Source organism: Toxorhynchites rutilus, chromosome 3 (genome assembly GCF_029784135.1).
Source record: "Toxorhynchites rutilus septentrionalis strain SRP chromosome 3, ASM2978413v1, whole genome shotgun sequence".
Classification (NCBI taxonomy): Eukaryota; Metazoa; Arthropoda; class Insecta; order Diptera; family Culicidae; genus Toxorhynchites; species Toxorhynchites rutilus.
Window position 1 is genome coordinate 85,243,807 of NC_073746.1, and position 20,152 is coordinate 85,263,958.

The 20,152-nt window shown below is 39.7% G+C and overlaps 2 protein-coding genes and 1 pseudogene across 2 annotated transcripts in view; all 3 read right to left on the bottom strand.

Annotated features, from left to right (window-relative positions):
- LOC129773290 (cytochrome c oxidase subunit 2-like) overlaps positions 1-2,086 on the bottom strand; it is a 193,058-nt pseudogene extending 190,972 nt beyond the window's left edge.
- LOC129780437 (toll-like receptor 3) overlaps positions 1-20,152 on the bottom strand; it is an 841,421-nt gene that overhangs the window by 589,117 nt on the left and 232,152 nt on the right. The window lies entirely within an intron of this gene.
- Positions 2,156-5,027, bottom strand: LOC129773291 (uncharacterized). Its single transcript, XM_055776886.1, has 2 exons — positions 4,563-5,027; positions 2,156-4,258 (listed from the first exon to the last, which is right to left on the bottom strand). Exons 1-2 carry the CDS (start codon positions 5,025-5,027, stop codon positions 2,156-2,158), a joined length of 2,568 nt encoding a protein of 855 aa, XP_055632861.1.

Sequence of the window (20,152 nt, forward strand, 5' to 3'; positions counted from 1 at the left end):
ACATAACAACATCTTCCGTAATGAACGTTTAGCATAATAAAAGTTATATGCCTTCTTTTTGTAAAAAACACTTTTCCGAAAAGCTTGTCATGCCAAATATTTTTATCAAAAACAGTCCATCCCCATGTAATGTTACTTTTATAATAGCAATTTTGTTTCAGGATTACAAATCATGTACTAGGAAGCTCACAAAACCATGTACTTTAAATTCATAAAATCAAACTCATCTTAAAGTAAAGTTTATCCTAGATTGAAGTGCTGTTCTCACATATAGTTCATAAAGATTAGAACTAAATAGTTCAAACTCATCAATTTAATTGTTGATTACAAGGATTCCCTAATATGTAGTGTCTTTTTTCTTCAGGCATCAAGGGGCAAAGGTTCTTGACGATATTTACTTTCCTCGCCTGTTCAATTTCTCTATCGGATAAATTGAAGCTGAGTGTTGATTGAAGGGTAAATGTCGGATTTGGTGAACAGCTGCACTCTTCTAAATGCTCCAAACTGAACGAAACACATCTTGTAACAAAACTCAAAGCATCCTCTCGTAAACTGTATCTGTTTTACTTCGGATAATTTCGGACGGCATTATGTTATTTAACACGGATGGTTTCAATTGCATTTTGAATTCGAAAAAATCGGTACTGTCCATAATTATCACAATCGGGTTTTCATTTACGTTAACCATGCTACAAAGTTGGGAAAGTGTGTGAATTCTTCTCCCTGATGCTTCCTGATGCTTCGCTCAACGGCAGCATGTTGAAGAAAATAATTGGAAACAGATTCTCACATACTTTGATGGATGAACGCCAATCGGTTGTGGAAACAGCGAACTGGCGTTGGTAGCATAGCTTAAACAAAACTGCATTTTTTTCAAAAATCAAGCCGATGGCAATGTTTTTCCATCAACAAAACACATTTTGTACAGATCAGATTTTCGTAATGTACGCGTATGCTGATTATACATGCAATTTTACAAAAAGTCTCGTACTGAAAATTCTTACCTCTGGCGCTTGCGTCACTTTGCGAGATTACGGCAGCATAGAAACGGTTATTGCACCCTAAAACCTCCACATTTCGTTTCATTTGCTTGATTAATTCTCGAGTTATGCAGAAATTTGTGTTTCATTTGCATGGCATTTGATAATGTTTTCAGTCTTCGTTCAACATACAACTAGAATCCAGTTTTTTGGCGGATGTGATGTTTTTTCAAGGAAGAATGTCTATTTATTTATTTATTTAAATCACCTTGTTTGTCTTTGAGCGCATGGCTCTTAGAGACTGTCTGAATATATATATGCCAACATGTAGGCGTATTATTACAGGAGTACAAGTATCTTACTATTTGAATTTGATTGACAAACTAATAACAAAAATTAAAAGACATTTCAAACTTACAAACTTATGCAGAGGACTGTTCAATAAGAAACAAAGCTTTCAATTTGGATTTGAAATTATTTTCTTGAAGCACTTTTAGTTCTTGCTGGAGATTGTTGTACAGAGCAGTTGCCCTATTGACCGCAGAGTTCTGTCCAAATGTCGTCGTATATCGTCTGAGGGATAGCAAACGATCTCTTCCTCTGGTGTTATATTGATGTTGTTCGGATAGCCGACTGAGAGTTATATTTGTATGAACAGTGCCATGTAGGATACGATGGATATGCATACAAGCTGCATGAATATACACATTTTTAACGGTCAGTATATCATGTTTCGAGTGGATGAACGCAGTTGAAGTCCTTCGATGATAACCAAACAAATTCTTGATCGCCTTATTCTGAATCGTTTGCAAGGATTTCAGTGCTGTAATACTGGCAGTTCCCCATACTAGTATGCCGTACGTGAGGTGGCAATGGAATAAAGTGAAGTACAGGTACCGTTTCGTTTCTAGAGGTACGAGATCCGCAATTCTCCTGAAGATACCAGCAACTTGAGCAAGTTTAGAGCTCAGCTTACTAATGTGTTCATTCCATTTGATTTTTTCATCAAGTAATACACCTAGATATTTGAATGCATTAACCCTTTCGATGATGTTACCTCCGTAGCGAATCTCGATGTTGTTTGTTTCAGGAACGTTGAACAACATGTATTTCGTTTTCGAAATATTTACTGTAAGTTTATGCTGGTTCATCCACCTATGAAGCGCTATCTGGTCCTAGTTAATCAGCTGCTGGAGTTCATTACAGTTTGCTCCGGTGTAAATTAGCACGATGTCGTCAGCATACATAAACAAGATTCCATGAAGAGGTAGGTCTTTTAGGTTGTTGATGTAACAGTTGAACAACGTTGGTCCTAATGTGCTACCTTGAACAACTCCAAAGTCAATAGGATGCTGCGAACTACTGATACCTTTATCGTAAAGATATTGTTTACGATTGTCGAGAAAATCTCTGAACCACTTACAACTCTTTCCTTTCACTCCAAGCTCATTCAAACGACGGAGAAGAATTTTTCGATTACAGGTATCAAAAGCCTTGCTTAGATCAAGAAACACCGCCGCAACCTTTTCCTTCCGATCACATAGCGATTGGATTGTTGAAACGACATCGAATAAAGCAGCTTGTGTATTAGAACTCGGCCGAAATCCGTATTGCCGAGATGAGAGAAGACTGTGATTCTCAAGGTGTTCCATGAGCTGTTTGTTAATAGCTTTTTGAAGAATTTTGTCGACTACACAAGGAATTGAGATTGGCCTGAATTCTGAGATATTACTAGGGGTTGACGATTTCGGAATTGCAACCACTTTCGCTACTTTCAGTTCAGCTGGTATTCGAGCTTGTAGGATTGAGGAGTTAACTATGTCACATATGTTCGGCGACAGTTCTTCACAGAGTTCCTTGAGAATTGTTGACTGGATTCCATCATAGCCAGCTGATGCTGTTGCTGGGAGTGCATTAATAAACTCTTTTACATTTGATAGCCCAACAGTGGTGAAGTTGAGCGAAATATTGGTTTGTTCGCAGAATGGTCCCAGATCCACATATGGTATCTTCTTCGCTAGTTGCGCGCCAGCCCTGGCGAAGTAGTTGTTCGCATTTTCAAGCACACATAGTCTATCTTCTAAGGTATCACACTTTCCGGTAATTGCATCACAGTTTTTGATCGTACCTATAACTTGCTTTATAGTGTCCCAAGTTTTCGATACACTTCCCTTAGCTCGTTCAAACTTATTAGCATAGTATTGTTTCATTTTTCTTCGCTTCATGTATGTCACTTTTCTACACCAGTCATAATATACGTTTCGGACGAAGTTATCGGATCTATTTTTGCGATGTTTTGCATACCAGTAATTTTTGGCCCGTATACACACCACTACTTCGTAATCCATCCACGGTTTCGAATGTCTGCGAGTTACTGTTGACACTAGTATGCGTTTCGATGAATTTCCCTGTGCTTGTTGGAATCTTGAGATGAACGAAGTGTAGTTAGTTTCCACACCGACACTACGGCTCGTCACTATAGGGTGCTGTAGCAGGATCTCACGGAAACTGTTTATGTTAATTTTTGGGTAAACTTCTCGCATTTGTGGCAGGCTAGTTATCTTGTAGTCGGCTTCAACGAAGATAGCATCGTGGTCGAATAAACTGTACTGCAGATGTTGTACTGTTGTGTGGATTGCTGTGTTGTTAGTAGATATGTGATCCAGACACGCTTCATATCGGGTCGGAGTAGTGTCGCAGAAGTTAAATCCATTTGAGTGAACCGTAGTCGTATATTTCTGCACGGTAGTGTTAGTTCGCAACAAATCGATGTTGAAATCTCCGCATAAGATCATGGTGTATTTTCCTCGTCGAGTGAGAAATTCATCTAGCAATTCTATGAATCCATCCACAGCGGTGGCAAGTGTTTGGGGTGGCCTATATACACAGGTCAAAACAATCTTTTGTGGATATCCAATTTCCACAGCAACAATACTGTTGTATTCGTCACAATACGATTCCACAAGTTTGGCATTGATATCTTTGTGAACGAATATTGCTGAACCTCCTCCTCGCCTTGATGATCGCGAAGCGAAGAAGCAATTGTAGTTTAGAAGTGACATGGATGATTCAACATCACCTCGGGACCATGTTTCTGTTATCAGAAGAACATCCATTCGGCATGGGGCATCATCCAGTAGTACTTCTAGCTCGGTAAGTTTATCTCGTAGACTTCTAGCGTTGAAGTAGAACAGTTTGAGACTATTCGTTTTGTTGATTTTGAGAGATTTAATAGTGGTTAATGATCGTGTGTTCGATTGAGACGGTAGTTGAAGGTTCTGATCATTTGATGTATTCATTCAGGGCGTCACACGATAAGACTTCTCTGACTCTACCTTTTTCGGTTTTCCGCACCAACAATCTACCGTCTCTGAACCAGGCAAACTTGATTTTACCATCACGTTTTAGATCTCTCGATAATTTGAACAAATACCGATTTCGCTTTGTCATCACCTCATTGATGTAAATGTTTACAACGCGTAAATTCCCGGTATTCATTTTCAACACAGCAGTAGTTAGGTCTCTCTTACTCCTCTTTTTTGCAATTATATCGTCCCTTTTCTCCTTACTATGGAATCTAACCTGAATAGATGGAGGCAATTGAGATTTCGTGGACGCATAGGCAGGCGTCCGGAAGATCTCCTTGACTTCATCCTTTCGTAGTTCGACTCCAATCTCTCCGCAAATAGTATTTGCAATTTTAAATAGATCTTCACCTTCCATGTCCGGAATGTTCGACATTTCCAGAGAATGGCTCAATTTTTCTTGCTTTTGTTTGTCGATTTCAATTTCACACCATTCTACTTTCTTTCGCAGCTCATCATTTTGTTCACGTAACTGTTGCTGCTCATCCATTAGGGTTTCAGTTGTGGTACGTAGTTCATTAAGTGCAACTTGGATATTGCGCACCTCCGATATCACTTCTTGCTGCCAGCCAATCAGTTTATCCAGCTTTGATTCAATCCTCCCAATTCCAATTTCCAGATTAGACGAATCAGCATCTCTTTCAGTATTGCGTGGTGTAGACAACAACGGTGGGTCAGCCATGTTGATCGTACTTCTTCTGCTCCTATTTCGGTTTTCCTTGCAAGGAATGCAAAACCAAAATTTATCAGGAACCGTCTGGATTTCCTGATATTCCGCATCAGATAACGATGTGCAGGCCTTGTGAAACCACTGTTTACACCTTCCGTCGCACTGTAAAGGCTTTCCGGTTCGCGAATTTATATTTTTCTTGCACCTCGCACAGGGTTGACTTGATTGGTTCGCCATCTCGTATTTATTATCTAATTGGCTTCAAATTGGTATATCGAACATAAGAAGAGGTTCAATAGTTCTAAAGTAATAAATTTTTGAAAAAAAAGAAAAAAAATTATAGGAGGTTGTGTCCAAGATACGACCGCATTGTTGACGTAGAACTACGCTGTTATTCTTTATAAGTCGCTTATTCATACCTTCGGATATTATTCTATAATGCGGTGAAATTTTAGAAACAACTGCCTAGTAGAATAATCTCTGAAATGGTTTTTTCATTGTAGAATTTGTTGACGATAATTGATTGATGATTCATTCTTACCCTCGCAAAACAATACACTAGCTGATCGTGAGTCGCAATTTATTTCATGTCAATGCAATGAAAATTTACCTCGAACGCTTTTCTTTTTTTTTTTTTGGCCTTTTTCGCAATTGACATAGACTCGGCTAGACTCGATTATATACATGTTGCACCAGCACCATTATTCCACATCTCATAACTACATCAATATATCTTTGGCACCGCATGGAAACAACAACAATGACAACGCTTGCAAGTATCAAATATCATGCTACATGTTATTTAGTATTGCCTTAAAGGAATCGCACATCTAGGCATCGTTCGTACAACGTAAACCAAGCGTCAAACAAGCGTTCGCCATAGCATGCATACAGAGCCATACATTGGTGGCTTGAAACTACTAGGAATATAAAACACTTCTCATCATTTTGCGCTGTTCTCAAAAGAAATGCTTCTGTTAATATTACTGGGCTCGAAAAAAGTTGTATTTCTTTCTCATGCTCGAGAGAAGCGCAGCTATCACCCTTAGTGGAAGAAGTTTTGCTACTGGCAAGCGAAACCTTATCACATACAAAATTCCAGAACGACATTTACTTTCTCGGTGACTAAACAAGCGAAATAAACTCTTTTTGTTAATAACAACCTCGAAAACAGTAGCAATGCTTCATAGCGCTAATGCAATCCTAGTTGAAGGCAGTTTTGCAACTGGCACGCGAACCCAAATAACTTGGTATTCCCCAAATTTTTTTTTGACGCACAACCTTATGATGACGGAAAACAAACAATGTTAACTGCTTGGAAAAAGACTGAATTATGCCACACAGCTTGTACTCTGCTGTAACACCCATCGATGCGAATTCGCTGATGAGTTTGTCAAGAGCGACCGCCTTCACCACCAGCGGGGGACGCTTGATTTTGGTTGCTGCCTGGGTAACGGCGTTTACATTTTCGACCGACGCGCCGAAATCGCCTACTTCGCTGTTGTGCGATGCGGTGTCACACTCGCGAAGGCTCGGTTCAGTGCGAGCGCTTTTCATTGCACCAACATTGCGTGCATCATTGGATGACGCTTGCCTCGAAATATTATTGCCCCTGGCATTGCGTTCGTTTTTTGCAGGGCTCGAGCCTGCCTTCCTCTTCTTCTTGCTCATCATACACTACGCGAAGCGTCCAATTTATGACGCGGAAAGAAAAACACATGATACGAATAACGCGAAAAACGAACAGAAAAACCAAACGACGATATCCAAGTTGGATTACCACTGGTGGGGTCCAATCTTAGATCGAAGCGCAGCGAAAGCAAAGTGAACTGGATTGCTCAACAGTCCGATGCCGAATGAAAGTTTGCCTCAGCGAGATCCAGTGTTTATACTCTAGGCAAGTATTCCCCTTCATTCTTCTACTTTTTCTTTGTTCATGGGGACTTTGAATCCTACGATTTCCCCTCCGTTGGTCGTCGATAAGTTGCTCGTTATTGACAGGTCTGTTCGGGAAAGCACACAAATGGACAGAACAAATGTATGGGCAAATGGAAACGCCTCATGTTTTCATGAATTTTAACCATTTACAAACCAGGGGATTCTAATGTATAGCATATTAAACAAATCTTACGGAATTTCCGATTCGTTTAGTATGTGAATCGCCAAAATCCGTTCGCGGCCAAAATAGTTATTAACGTTAACTTTATTTCATAAAAACGTGACCTGTTTTCTGATTTGGCACCCTTAATGGAAGACGTAGTTCTACGTCAAAATGATTTTTCAGACCATTGGTCAACTTTGAAAAATCATAAATCAAAAACGAAAAAAACGTCTCTTTTTCGAGATAAGTTATGTAAAAAATCTTCAGCTTTCCAGAAAAAATATAAAAAACATAGCGCCTTTGGTTCCGAAACCAAGAAAAATATAAAAAAAACAAATACAATCAATAATAACGGAAACAAAATTCAAACCCCCCCTGTAGAATTTTTTAAAAGAATTAAAGTCTTCTTCTTTGATATGTCGATGGTCTGAATTGGTTCAGTAGTTCAAAAGTTATGAATTTTTGAAAAATGTCATGTTTGGGAAATCCCCCCTTCTTTACCATCATTGTACCATATCCATATCCATATCAGGCCAGACATAATTAATTTTTCATATATCATGGGATTCACGCAATCCCTTAAGTTCCTCAGAACCAAACGGAATCAACCCATCGCGGGTCAACTGATGTTGATAACAGTTAACTTTCTGTTTCTTTTTGTCGAGTACTGTTTATCTGCTACGTATTTGAACACTACTTCGATTAGTACACGCGTGTTAGGGGCTGTCCACATACCACGTGGATAGAAAAAGCACGATTTTAGACTCCCCCTCCCCCTCCGTGGACAAGCGTACCTCATACCTCCCCCCCACCCCCCTCTTGACCATGTGTACATTTTTTCTTATTTTATTAGAATAATTGAGGAAATAACTGAATTGCACATAAATTAAATTTTAAGTCCGTTTGAGTATATTTTGTTTCAAACTTTACTAGCTGTACCATGCCACATTTTGCTGTGTCACATTGAGGCTTTATTGCAGAAAAATGAGTAGCAAAGCAAAACATATGTTTCATATGAGTTTAATTTTGAAATACTTGTAATACTTTGTTTTTCTATTATCTGCGAAAACATAAAGACTATCTGGCCAACACGGAAACGCGTAATATACAGTTGAACAATCCGCATCCAAATATAAAACACATAATTCCAAAGATACATATTAAATATTAGAGTTAATTTACGTTCACAGCTTTATTTCAGAAGTGTGTATCTTCTATCTGGAAATCTTAAAGCTTCCTGAGGTATTGGCAGTAGCAACAACAATCCTTGAAGTAGATTGTATATTGTATATGACCTCATCAGTGCCGAATTTTTCGAGTTTTTGAAGCGCACCAAAACGAACAGAAAAATTTTATATGCGTATATTTTTTTATCAATTCAAAAGAATTTCAGGAAAAGAAAAGATGAAGTAGGAAGCATGTACTGATATCTATAGATCTATATATTCCCAATAACAATCCAATCCACCTGATTATTTCGCTTTCATTTGATTCATATGTAGAAAGTTTCAGTCTATTTACTACAAAGGTATTCTCTAACGAATGAAAAATTATGCTTTAAGTTTTGAATTAGGAATATTTCATGAAATAATGAACGCACAGCAAATCGATGGTCAAAACTGCCCACTGCAAACTTGAAAATATTCTATACAAGGTCCAGTTGTTGCTTTGACGAATGCATTATTTTATAACAGAGTTACAGCGTTTCAAAAATCACTGAAAATTTTCGATGTGGCATTTTGCCCCTCTTTTTTTGTTGAGTGTAGTTCTTTGCCCACTCTGGAATACGATTGGTCACGGGAAATGTCGGTTCATTTACACACTCGATTCACTTTTAGTCGTCAACACAATACGAAACCTTTTCCGCAATAGTTCGGGGAATTTTCAAAGGACACTAATAGCGTATTAAAAATATTTTCAATATATATTTTCTTATTTTTCAACTGCTTATTGACCAGTCTGCATTAAGTGTCTAGATGGCTTCCAAAGAGCTCGTGGGGGAAACTTACATAAAAAACTCACGATTTATTGATTTTTTACTAACACTACCCGAAAAGTTATTTGTATTGCTCTTCGGTTTCCTCATTTATGTTGTTCCTCCGCTTAAATCCTTATTAAAACATCACTTATGAAATTCCAACAGTTTACTAGAGAGTAATTCAACGCCAAATTAAGCAGCCACTGTCCCTCCCCACCCATTATTTTAAATTGGTTCAATTTTTCAAAATAAAATATAGCTCTGCCCGATTGCAATAAGTTTTTTGAAAGATCAATTAACTGCTTGTTAAAATTTAAAGAAACTTTCTAATAAGTTGAATAAAATAATATCATATACAGGTTGTTAGGTAGTCGATCCGGAATATTATAGAGGTTCATATTCGATGATAAAAATCTTCCACGCTTATGGTCAATTCTCAACTACGACAGAATTATTGAACATTCCTTTTTTGCCCTAAACTGATTTTATTTCAAAAAGTACGTTGTTTAGCACGATTCAATTGCTTCCATTTGAGGAAATTTTGCATAAAATTCTGTTGTGAAACATTCAAATTAGGGGAAGATAACAAGAAGGAAAACAGTGTGGCATCAAGGAAGGAATTGTAGAGTGGTTGGAAAGCTTCAATTTGGTTGATAAGAACAATCCAGTTTATCATGCATTTTTGGAAAATTAATAAAAACCCATAAAAGACACAACATTTTAAAGTTCTTCTCTACTTCTTAAGGTTTATCGGTTACATTAAATTTAATGTTTCACAGCTGGAAAATGTACTTATTTTTCAAATGAGCAGCATGATTATTCTAAGTAGCGTACTTTCTGAATCAGAGTCAGTTCAAGACATCAAATTGGGTTCAAAAAAAGTTCAACAACAGTGTCCTACTTGAGAATTGACCAAATATGATCCTCTATCACTTCCTGAAATATTCCGAATCAGTTACCTAATTTCATGTATATTCTTATCAGATTACTGGCTTAATTGTTTTAAGTTTGACGACTAGTGGTGCATGGACAATCTCACGCGAATGTAGATATTGTTTCCTAGAAGTTGACGAAATTAAATTACTTTGGAAGAATGATTTTACGCGCAATTCTGTATGAAAAATTATACATTATTCAGACATTATTATCCTAAGACTAGCTGTTCTCGAAATAAAATGTGAAGGAAATTATATTTCAGAAAAAAAACCATTTACGCATATCATGAAAGCTCAACCATTATGGAATCTCTCCGTGAACAAGCGTGGACATTTTCTTACCAAACTCCCCCCCCCCCCCCCTAAAGTTGTCCACGTGGTATGTGGACAGCCCCTTACATGTCATTTTTGAATTTAGTCTGGATTCAATTGTACTCCCAATGATTTAATGATTTTGTCGATTAATTGATTTGTATTTTAATCGTGTGTTATAGAAGCATTTCATTCATCACTCTTTTTTTGTGGCCTGCAATTAAATCCAGTTTGGTTATCTGAATTTTTTTTAAATATTAGTATTTCAATTTATTAATTTTTTTATATTTTTTAAATTTTAGTTTATGAGAATCATCAGCAATAGCATCAAATTTGGAAGAAGGGAACTCCTGAAAATTTTCAACAGCAAATTTTCAACAGTTGTTATTTTTTTGAACTCATCATACTCAGTACTGCGAATAATGGGTTGGTACCCAAGGCTCGAGATGCACCTCGATATATTAATTCCGGTCTCGATTCGTTTAGAGCTCAGCGAAAATATTTTTTACATGGCGAAAGTGTTAATACCTAGCACGTATGTCCAACTTTTGATTACACCGCTTGTGGCATTCACTCAATCCAAGAATCACTTTAGAAAGCATTTCGAATTACAACAACAATAGAATCAACATTGCATTTAGCATACGAAGCTCGGCACAAGTAGAACTTCAAATGTTGAATGTTTGCCCATCTGCCCATCAGATGGGCAATCAAGAAATCTCGTCGAAATCACAATATACATACGTTTGTCAAAATAACCGTTTTCAACATCTAGTCACATCCATCGTTGCACCAATCCAATCCAAATGACGACGTATCGCCGAAAAACGATGGGCCGGGATGGATGCAGCACAAGGCGAACACATCACAGCTTCCCGGGAAGGGACGATGTTTTTTGAACGATCTACACAGTGTTGCTTCCGTCCGCATCCGCAAGTTACCACCAATCCCATCTCATGCATATGCAATATATCATGGTCCATTGGTTCCCGGCTGCTCGGCTTGGGGATTGATCCAACAAGAGCGACAACAAACACCAACAACCACAAGAAGAAAGACATCCGCAAATCTGGTCAAACTGTGATTTATCCTTCCGGTTAAATGGGATGTCTGTTGCATATGACGTGATGCAGACGAAAGTTGCAAACTCTAACATGGCTGGATAGATGATGACATCGAGTTCAATTGTCTCATGTTGATATTCTAGGCATAACAGTCCCACCATGAATTTTTAAACCAGTGAGGGGATCATCACATTTCCTTGAACAATAGTATAGTGTTTATAAAAAAACCCGGTGTATTGCTAAATTGAAATGCTTAAAGCTTTTGGTAGACAAATATGCGAGAAAACTGTGATTTTATTTTTCTCAGTTGTTGATTTTGGAACATGGGACAACTATGCGTAGAACGGCAGCATAAGGATTTGCCATTTTGATTTCACTATTTAAATTACTATATGTTGTGATGGCTCCCAACTACTTAACGCATTGGTATTTCTCAATAAGTTTATTGTGATGTTAGATTCCATTGCATTGGTTCATGCGTGCATTCGAAATTGTCAACCAAAATATGATCAAGATATATAGTAATCCATCGGAATCCGGAAATTTGTAAATTTATTCATTGTACCGTGATTTTAAATCCGGACACCTTTTTATTCATGACTTGAATTCCGGACACTTTTATTTTTAATTACGAGCATTCTTATGGAAACTCTTTCAATAAAAAAAACTCATCGTTAACTTTTGATCCGTGCGGATTAATATCATCTTCTGAATGTGCTTTTTATTCCGGACATATTTCTTTTGATTTTTGCCATTTTTTTTTGTCAACAGTGCTTGACACTACAATGAATTGATACAATAGTAACTATCAGTCACATTAATTCAACATGCAAATAAGAAAATAATCATTGTTCTGACATGATATTGAATGTAATGAAAAAGTGTCCGGATACAAAAGCATAACTGTATCACACAGTGTTACTGCTAATTAATAAGAGAAAGAAAGTCTTAATTATCAAACAAAATGAGTACAGAAAAACGATTCAATTTATCCATACAATCCTCTACAAGTCTCTCCGTCAGCACTATTCTCATCTTAGAAAAATCAATGGGAAAAGTCCTTAAGTTGTCGAAACGCGACTATCATTCTCGTAAATTTTTTTGTGCATCTCACAACACAACAAGCTGAAACAATTAATCATTTGACTGTACTCTTTTCTAATGAGTCAGTACTAAGTACATTCCAGCAAGATGATTTTCGATACGGAACGTGATCTCAATTCGTTAGAATGAATGGGTAAATGTGGAAATGACTGAGAGGTGAAGACAGGTGAGCTTTTGTTTGTAATTACAACATGACTCGCGAGTCCGAATCAGTTGAGGTAGATGGGAAATGTAACACGCAAGCGTTCTGCGAAATGATGACAGTCTGCTAATGGCAGTCGTAGTAATACAGTGCGTTACTACCATTTTTCCCTATTGATCAGTAGGATAAAACAAAACTAATTCTTCGCAGCTCGTGTTGGAATTGTCCGGTTCATGTTTTTTAGGTGTAAATAGCAGAGCTGTATGCATTCCTCCGTTTTGACATATATGATTTTTTTTCATTATGTTAAGTTTCATCTATAAAGGGTGTGTCACATCAAATTGCATCACGGAAAAAACGCTGTAGAAATTCGCCCAGTAGACCGATCCTTTTGAAAATTTTAGACAGTAAAATAAAAACTACATATTAAACAACTTTTGGCATTTTCATTTTATTCATACTTCGAGCCCAAGCCCGTATGTTCGCACCTTCCTCTTTACCCCGTCCATAAGGTTCTGTACAACGTCAGGTTGTAGTTTTTTTTGAACAGAAATCCATTTTCTCTTGAAGTCAGCCTCCGATTTGACAACTTTTGGGTTCTTCCGGAGGGCGAAGCTCCGCCGCGTTGGGCGGGTTCATTTCCTTTGGCACGAAGGTGACCCCGTTGGCTTCGTACCACTCCAACACGTCCTTTGAATAGTGGCACGAAGCGAGATCCGGCCAGAAGATGGTCGGGCCCTCGTGCTGCTTCAGTAGTGGTAGTAAGCGCTTCTGTAGGCACTCCTTAAGGTAAACCTGCCCGTTTACCGTGCCGGTCATCACGAAGGGGGTGCTCCGCTTTCCGCAAGAGCAGATCGCTTGCCACACCATGTACTTTTTGGCAAACTTGGATAGTTTCTGCTTGCGAATCTCCTCCGGAATGCTGAATTTGTCCTCTGCGGAGAAGAACAACAGGCCCGGCAGCTGACGAAAGTCCGCTTTGACGTAGGTTTCGTCGTCCATTACCAGGCAATGCGGCTTCGTCAGCATTTCGGTGTACAGCTTCCGGGCTCGCGTCTTCCCCACCATGTTTTGCCTTTCGTCGCGGTTAGGAGCCTTCTGAACCTTGTATGTACGCAGGCCCTCTCTCTGCTTGGTCCGCTGGACGAATGAACTTGACAAATTCAGCTTATTGGCGACATCCCGGACCGAACGTCTCGGATCACGTCTAAACTGCTTAACTACGCGCTTGTGATCTTTTTCACTGACGGAGCATCCATTTTTGCCGTTCTTCACCTTCCGGTCGATGGTATCAGAGTGCAATAAATGTTTTTATGGTGGTTAGATACCCCTCCCCCCTCTCTTAGGGTGGGCTGCCATACAAATGAAACATAAATTTCTGCATTACACGAGAATTGATCAAGCAAATGAAACCAAATTATTGCATATTGAGGTATTAGAATGCAATAAATGTTTTTATGGTGGTTAGATACCCCTCCCTCTCTCTTAGGGGGGGACTGCGATACAAATAAAACACAAATTTCTGCATTACTCGAGAATTAATCAAGCAAATGAAACCAAATTTAGCATTTGGAGGTTTTAGGGTGCAATAAATGTTTCTATGATGGTTAGACACTCCACCCCCCTCTCATTCGTAAAATTAAATTCCCATATGTTCTACAATTACATAGTGACAAGTGCTGTTAGTCCATTTGATGTTTGCGCTAGCGAAATTGATCTTTGTTCGAAACTGGAAATGGATTTTAATGTGATGAAACGCACTCCTATATCTTCTTCTATCTATACCAAAAAAAGGATCGCCGGATGTCAAAAAACTAATTTTGGGCGGGACGAAGTTTGTTGGGTCAGCTAGTTCTGAATAAAGAGCATTGGTTTTTTTTAAATATTGGCTAAATGTGTAGATTTCATTCCTTCGAATAAGAATGTTTCAAGATTCTTCTGAAACTTCTGTGTTGTCTTCATCGAGAAAATCGAAAATCGAAAATTTTCAACTTGCACACCTGGTATAACGGCTAACAAACAGAATCTTCTTAAATTTTATAATTACACAGAAGAAAAAATTTCGTTAAACTGACATGAATGGTTTCCTTTTTTTATACTCTTTTCTTAATTCTTTCCTCCGTTTTTCAATCCCTCCTTTATTCTTCTGTCCTGTCCTGTAATTTATGAACGAAAATCTATTTCTGCTCTAAATTCACTCACTCTGAATTCAATGCCACTTAAGGATTACCCGCAAAGGAAGGAAAGGAGGGTATAAGGATGTAGGGACAATCACACACGAAGATCTATAGCTTTAAGGAAAACAAATATATGGGACATGTAATCAAGGTCTAACCGAGCCAACACATCTCTCACCGGCACATTGGGCTGTCTTCCTCGGGCCCGAAGGGAGTTTTCTAAATTCGATCTGGCGACCAGATACACCTCGCACGACCAAACAACGTGCTCGATGTCGTGATAACCTTGGCCACAAACGCAGAGATTGCTGCTAGCAAGATTGAAACGGAAGAGTAGTGCATCTAACGAACAGTGATTGGACATGAGTCGGGAGAAGGTGCGAATAAAGTCCCGACTCAAATCCAGACTTTTGAACCACGGTTTGAGGCTAACCTTTGGGATAATCGAGTGAAACCACCGGCCCAATTCATCTTCATTCCACTTGCGTTGCCAGTTAGCAATGGTATTTTTGCGAACTAAAGAATAAAATTCATTGAAGGCGATTTGACGCTGATATATATCGCCTTCAATTGCACCTACCTTTGCCAATGAGTCAGCCCTCTCATTACCCGGAATTGAGCAATGTGAAGGGACCCAGACAAAGGTAATGACATAACAGCGTCTGGATAAAGCACTCAAAATTTCTCGTATTCTCTCAAGGAAGTACGGCGAGTGCTTTTCCGGCCTCACTGAACGGATAGCTTCGACAGAGCTAAGACTATCCGTTACAATGTAATAGTGTTCAACAGGTCGTGAGGCGACGCTGTCCAGCGCCCAGTATATCGCTGCCAATTCAGCAATATATACCGAGCAAGGATTCTGAAGACTGTGTGAGGTGCTAAAAAATACGTTGAACACTCCAAATCCTGTGGACTCATTCATAGAGGACCCATCAGTAAAGTATATATTATCACAATTGATACGCCCATACTTTGCATTGAAGATTGTAGGAACGAACCCCAATCTAAGATAATCTGGATTTTCATGGATTTTCTCCTTCATGAACAGATCGAAATGTACAGAGGAATTGATGTAGTCAGGAAAACAAACACGGTTGGGAATATACGAAGAAGGAACAACCTGCATAGAGGTGAATTCATGATATGAACTCATGAATCTAGAATGAAAATTTAGCTCGATCAATTGCTCAAAATTTCCGATCACCAATGGATTCATAACCTTACACCGGATGAGGAACCGAAGAGATAATAAATTGAAGCGATCTTTTAGTGGGTGTACGCCTGCCAAAACCTCGAGACTCATGGTATGCGTTGAGGGCATACATCCCAACGCAATACGGAGACAAAGATACTGAATTCGCTCGAGTTTAATGAGGTGTGTTTTGGCAGCTGATTGAAAACAGAAACTGCCATACTCCATCACTGAGAGAATAGTTGTTCGATACAACATAATAAGATCTTCGGGATGGGCTCCCCACCAGGTGCCGGTAATTGTACGGAGAAAGTTTATTCTTTGTTGACATTTTTTACTCAGATACCTAATATGGGCCCCCCAAGTACATTTGGAGTCGAACCAGACCCCAAGATACTTGAATGACATAGCATGAGTGATCGGTTTACCCAAAAGTTGAAGCTTTGGTTTTGCTGGCTTATGCTTCCTAGAAAAAACCACCATCTCTGTTTTCTCCGTGGAGAATTCGATCCCTAGCCCAATGGCCCAGGTTGAAAAATTGTTCAAAGTATCTTGTAAGGGTCCTTGCAGGTCGGATTCGTTTGATCCTACGACAGAGACCACTCCATCATCTGCAAGTTGTTTTAGGCTGCAATTTTGTGTAAGGCCAATGTCGATGTCGCTTACATAGAAGTTGTACAAAAGGGGCTTAAACATGAGCCCTGGGGGAGGCCCATGTAGGAGACCCGATTTACTGTCGAATCCCCGTGAGAAAAATTCAACTGTTTCTCACAAAGCAAGTTATATAACATATTATTCAATAGAGGCGGCAGACCCCGAGAGTGTAATTTGTCTGACAAAACCTCTATTGAAACAGAATCAAAGGCCCCCTTTATGTCCAAGAATACTGAAGCCATTTGTTTTTTTTCGGCGTAAGCCATTTGAATTTCTGAAGAAAGCAACGCAAGACAATCATTCGTCCCCTTGCCCCTGCGGAACCCATATTGTGTATCTGAGATTAAGCCATTCGTTTCAACCCATCGATCAAGGCGAAACAAGATCATTTTCTCCAACAATTTCCGTATACAAGACAGCATTGCTATTAGGCGGTACGAATTGAAGTCGGACGCGGGTTTTCCGGGTTTTTGAACAGCTATAACTCGTACTTGTCTCCAATCATCTGGAACAATATTATGCTCCAGAAACCGATTGAATAAATTCAACAAGCGATGTTTCGCCACATCAGGGAGGTTTTTCAGCAAGTTGAACTTAATTCTATCCGATCCCGGAGCAGAATTGTTACATGAAAGGAGAGCAAGAGAGAATTCTACCATCGAAAACTCGGAATCAAGATCGCACCTATCTTGTGGTATATCTCGAACAATTTTTTGCACAGGAGCGGAATCAGGACAAACCTTCCGTGCAAAATTCAAAATCCATCGATGTGAATATTCTTCGCTTTCATTCGTTGAAGAGCGATTTCTCATGTTTCGAGCCACTTTCCATAATTTTTTCATTGACGTTTCTCGTGACAAACCTCCCACGAAATTTCGCCAATAAGCTCGTTTTTTCCCTTTGATCAAGTTTTTAAATTGATTTTCAAGGTCCAAATACGTCTGAAAATTTTCAGGGGTTCCACGTTTCCGAAAAGCTTTAAATGCATTCGATTTTTCTACATAAAGCTTGGAACATATGCTATCCCACCATAGATTGGGAGGCCTTCGACGAATAGTGGAGCCTGGGATGGGTTTCGTTTGAGCGCGAACCGCGCTGTCATAGATCAAACGAGAAAGGAAGTTATACTCCTCCAATGGAGGTAAACCATCTCTGGAATTGATGGCTAGAGCAATCGCGTCCGCATATTTTTTCCAGTCAATGTGTCTTGTGAGGTCATATGCCATGTTTATAGATTCAGAAGAATTCGACCCAATGGTGATGGAAATTTTGATTGGCAAGTGATCACTACCGTTGGGATCCTGGATTACATTCCACTTGCAATCTAACGATAGTGAATTCGAGCAAAGCGAGAGGTCAAGAGCACTTGGGTTAGCAGGAGGTTTAGGCACACGTGTTGTTTCCCCAGTGTTCAAAACGGTCATATTGAAGTTGTTTCAAAGGTCATATATCAACAATGAACGATTGTCGTCGTACTGTTCCCCCCAGGCAGTTCCGTGAGAGTTGAAGTCTCCCAAGATCAATCGTGGCTCAGGAAGGAGTGAGCACATGTCATCAAGTTGTTTGCGGCTAACCGCAGCTCTCGGAGGCCAATACAAGCTGACAATACAGAGGTCTTTGCCTCTGATGTTTGCATGACAAGCAACAGCTTCGATCCCTCCAATAGGTGGAAGGTCAATTCGAAAAAATGAGTGGCACTTATTGATCCCCAATAGTACCCCTCCGTATCTATCATCGCGGTCCAAGCGTATAATATTAAAATCGTGGAAAGAGATATCATCTCGCGAAGAAAGCCAAGTTTCGGACAGAGCAAAAACATCACAATTGAAGTTATGAGTTAAAAATTTGAATGTATCCAATTTAGGGATAAGACTACGACAATTCCACTGTAAAACAGTGATATCTCCGACCTTTCTATCTAAATTAGACATCAAGAGAGATAATCATTGCAAGGAGGGGCCATGTTTGCATCAATTGCTGTAAAATTGTCTTTAATACTGGAAGCATTGAGAAGACAAGGGTTTTGATGGAGTCGGAAACATTAAAACACATGAAGATTTGATCCAAAAGGTCAGACAACTTTATAAATCCCGATTGGGAAGTTGAGCTGGACGGAAAAACAGGGACAGTTGGGGTTTTTGATGTCCCCTCGAGTGCTGGGTCGTTCGAAGGTGAACTATTCCCACGGAAGCCAGGAGGAACCTGATTTTGCTTGTCCGCTGCACTCGATTTTTTAGGCAAGCTAACTGGGGGTATCACCGGGGGGACTTGTTCTTGAACTTTGGGAGTGGTCACATTTTTGCGCCGGGGATTCCCTTTGAAAATAAACGGTGTGCCCCCGCTAGCTGTGTCCGCTTCCATTTCATCAACTGGCAACGTGGAAAAGGTATTGTGTGTTGAGATTGGTTGTTGTTGTTGTTGGGCCAGTGGAGAAGCGCCCTTTAAAATTTCCGCAAAAGTGCGCTTCGAGCGTTCGTTTAAAGAGCGCTTCTGTTTCTCCCAGCGACTCTTGTAAGTTTCACAAGCTGAGAGCGCGTGTGGGGATCCTCCGCAATATGGACATTTATGCTCAGTCGCACTGCAGGATTTCCCCTCATGTTGCTCTCCGCAAGTGGCACAGCGCTCCTTGTTGGCACAATAATCTGAAGTGTGACCAACTGACTTGCATTTGTTGCAAGTCATGGGCTTTGGCACGAAGAGTCGCACAGGTAATCTCAATTTGTCCACCATAACGTAGTCAGGGAGGGCGGCACCAGCAAAGGTGACTCGAAACGAGTCGGACGGCGTAAATTTCGTTTGGTCCCCATCATGGGAGAGTTTCCCGAGTTGGCGACAGTCCAAGATCTTTACTTCCATTGAGGGAAGCTTCTTGAACTTGCCTTTTCCTTCTTTTTTTATTTGTTCGCTCGTCAGACCCGTTTCAGTTATCACCCCCTCAATTTCTACGTTATGGGAGGGTATAAATGTTCTATATTCGAGAGTGAAACGTTGATCAGCAACAATCTCGTTTGCGTGTTTCCGGTCATTCACGACAACTCGCAATTTGTTCGGTCTAACCCTGCGAATTTCAGATACAGAAGTGTATCTGGCCAGATCTTTCATGATCTGAATCACGTTAAGGCTTTTTCCTTTTGGTTTTGGCCGGAGGAAAACAACCCACGGGCCAGTTCCAGGTGCATCTTCTGGATAAACTCTGACACGTGGAGCGGAAACAACAGAGGGAGAAGACGAGGACGAGGACGAGGACGAGGATTGGGTTGGATCGGAAACATCAGAAGGGGGAAGCGAAATCGATGATGGGAGAGGGGGAGTGGAAGTAACAGTCGGTTCAGAAGGGAGGCTTGCTATTTTCTTAGAGGGGGGCTTGGAAGGATGAGCAGATTCGTCCCCAGAAGAATTATCTTCTTTTTGAGGGACTCGTTTATGTTTTTTCCCAGATCTTAAATGGGATTCATTATCGGAGATCTCCATCTCTGGA

Bases quoted from the DNA above. Each gene is read 5' to 3' on its own strand.
- LOC129773291 (XM_055776886.1), bottom strand. From the start codon at position 5,027: ATGGCTGACCCACCGTTGTTGTCTACACCACGCAATACTGAAAGAGAT. The intron at 4,259-4,562 runs GTTAGATTCCAT...TCAAATGATCAG, and splicing joins AATTGCCTCCATCTATTCAG to AACCTTCAACTACCGTCTCA.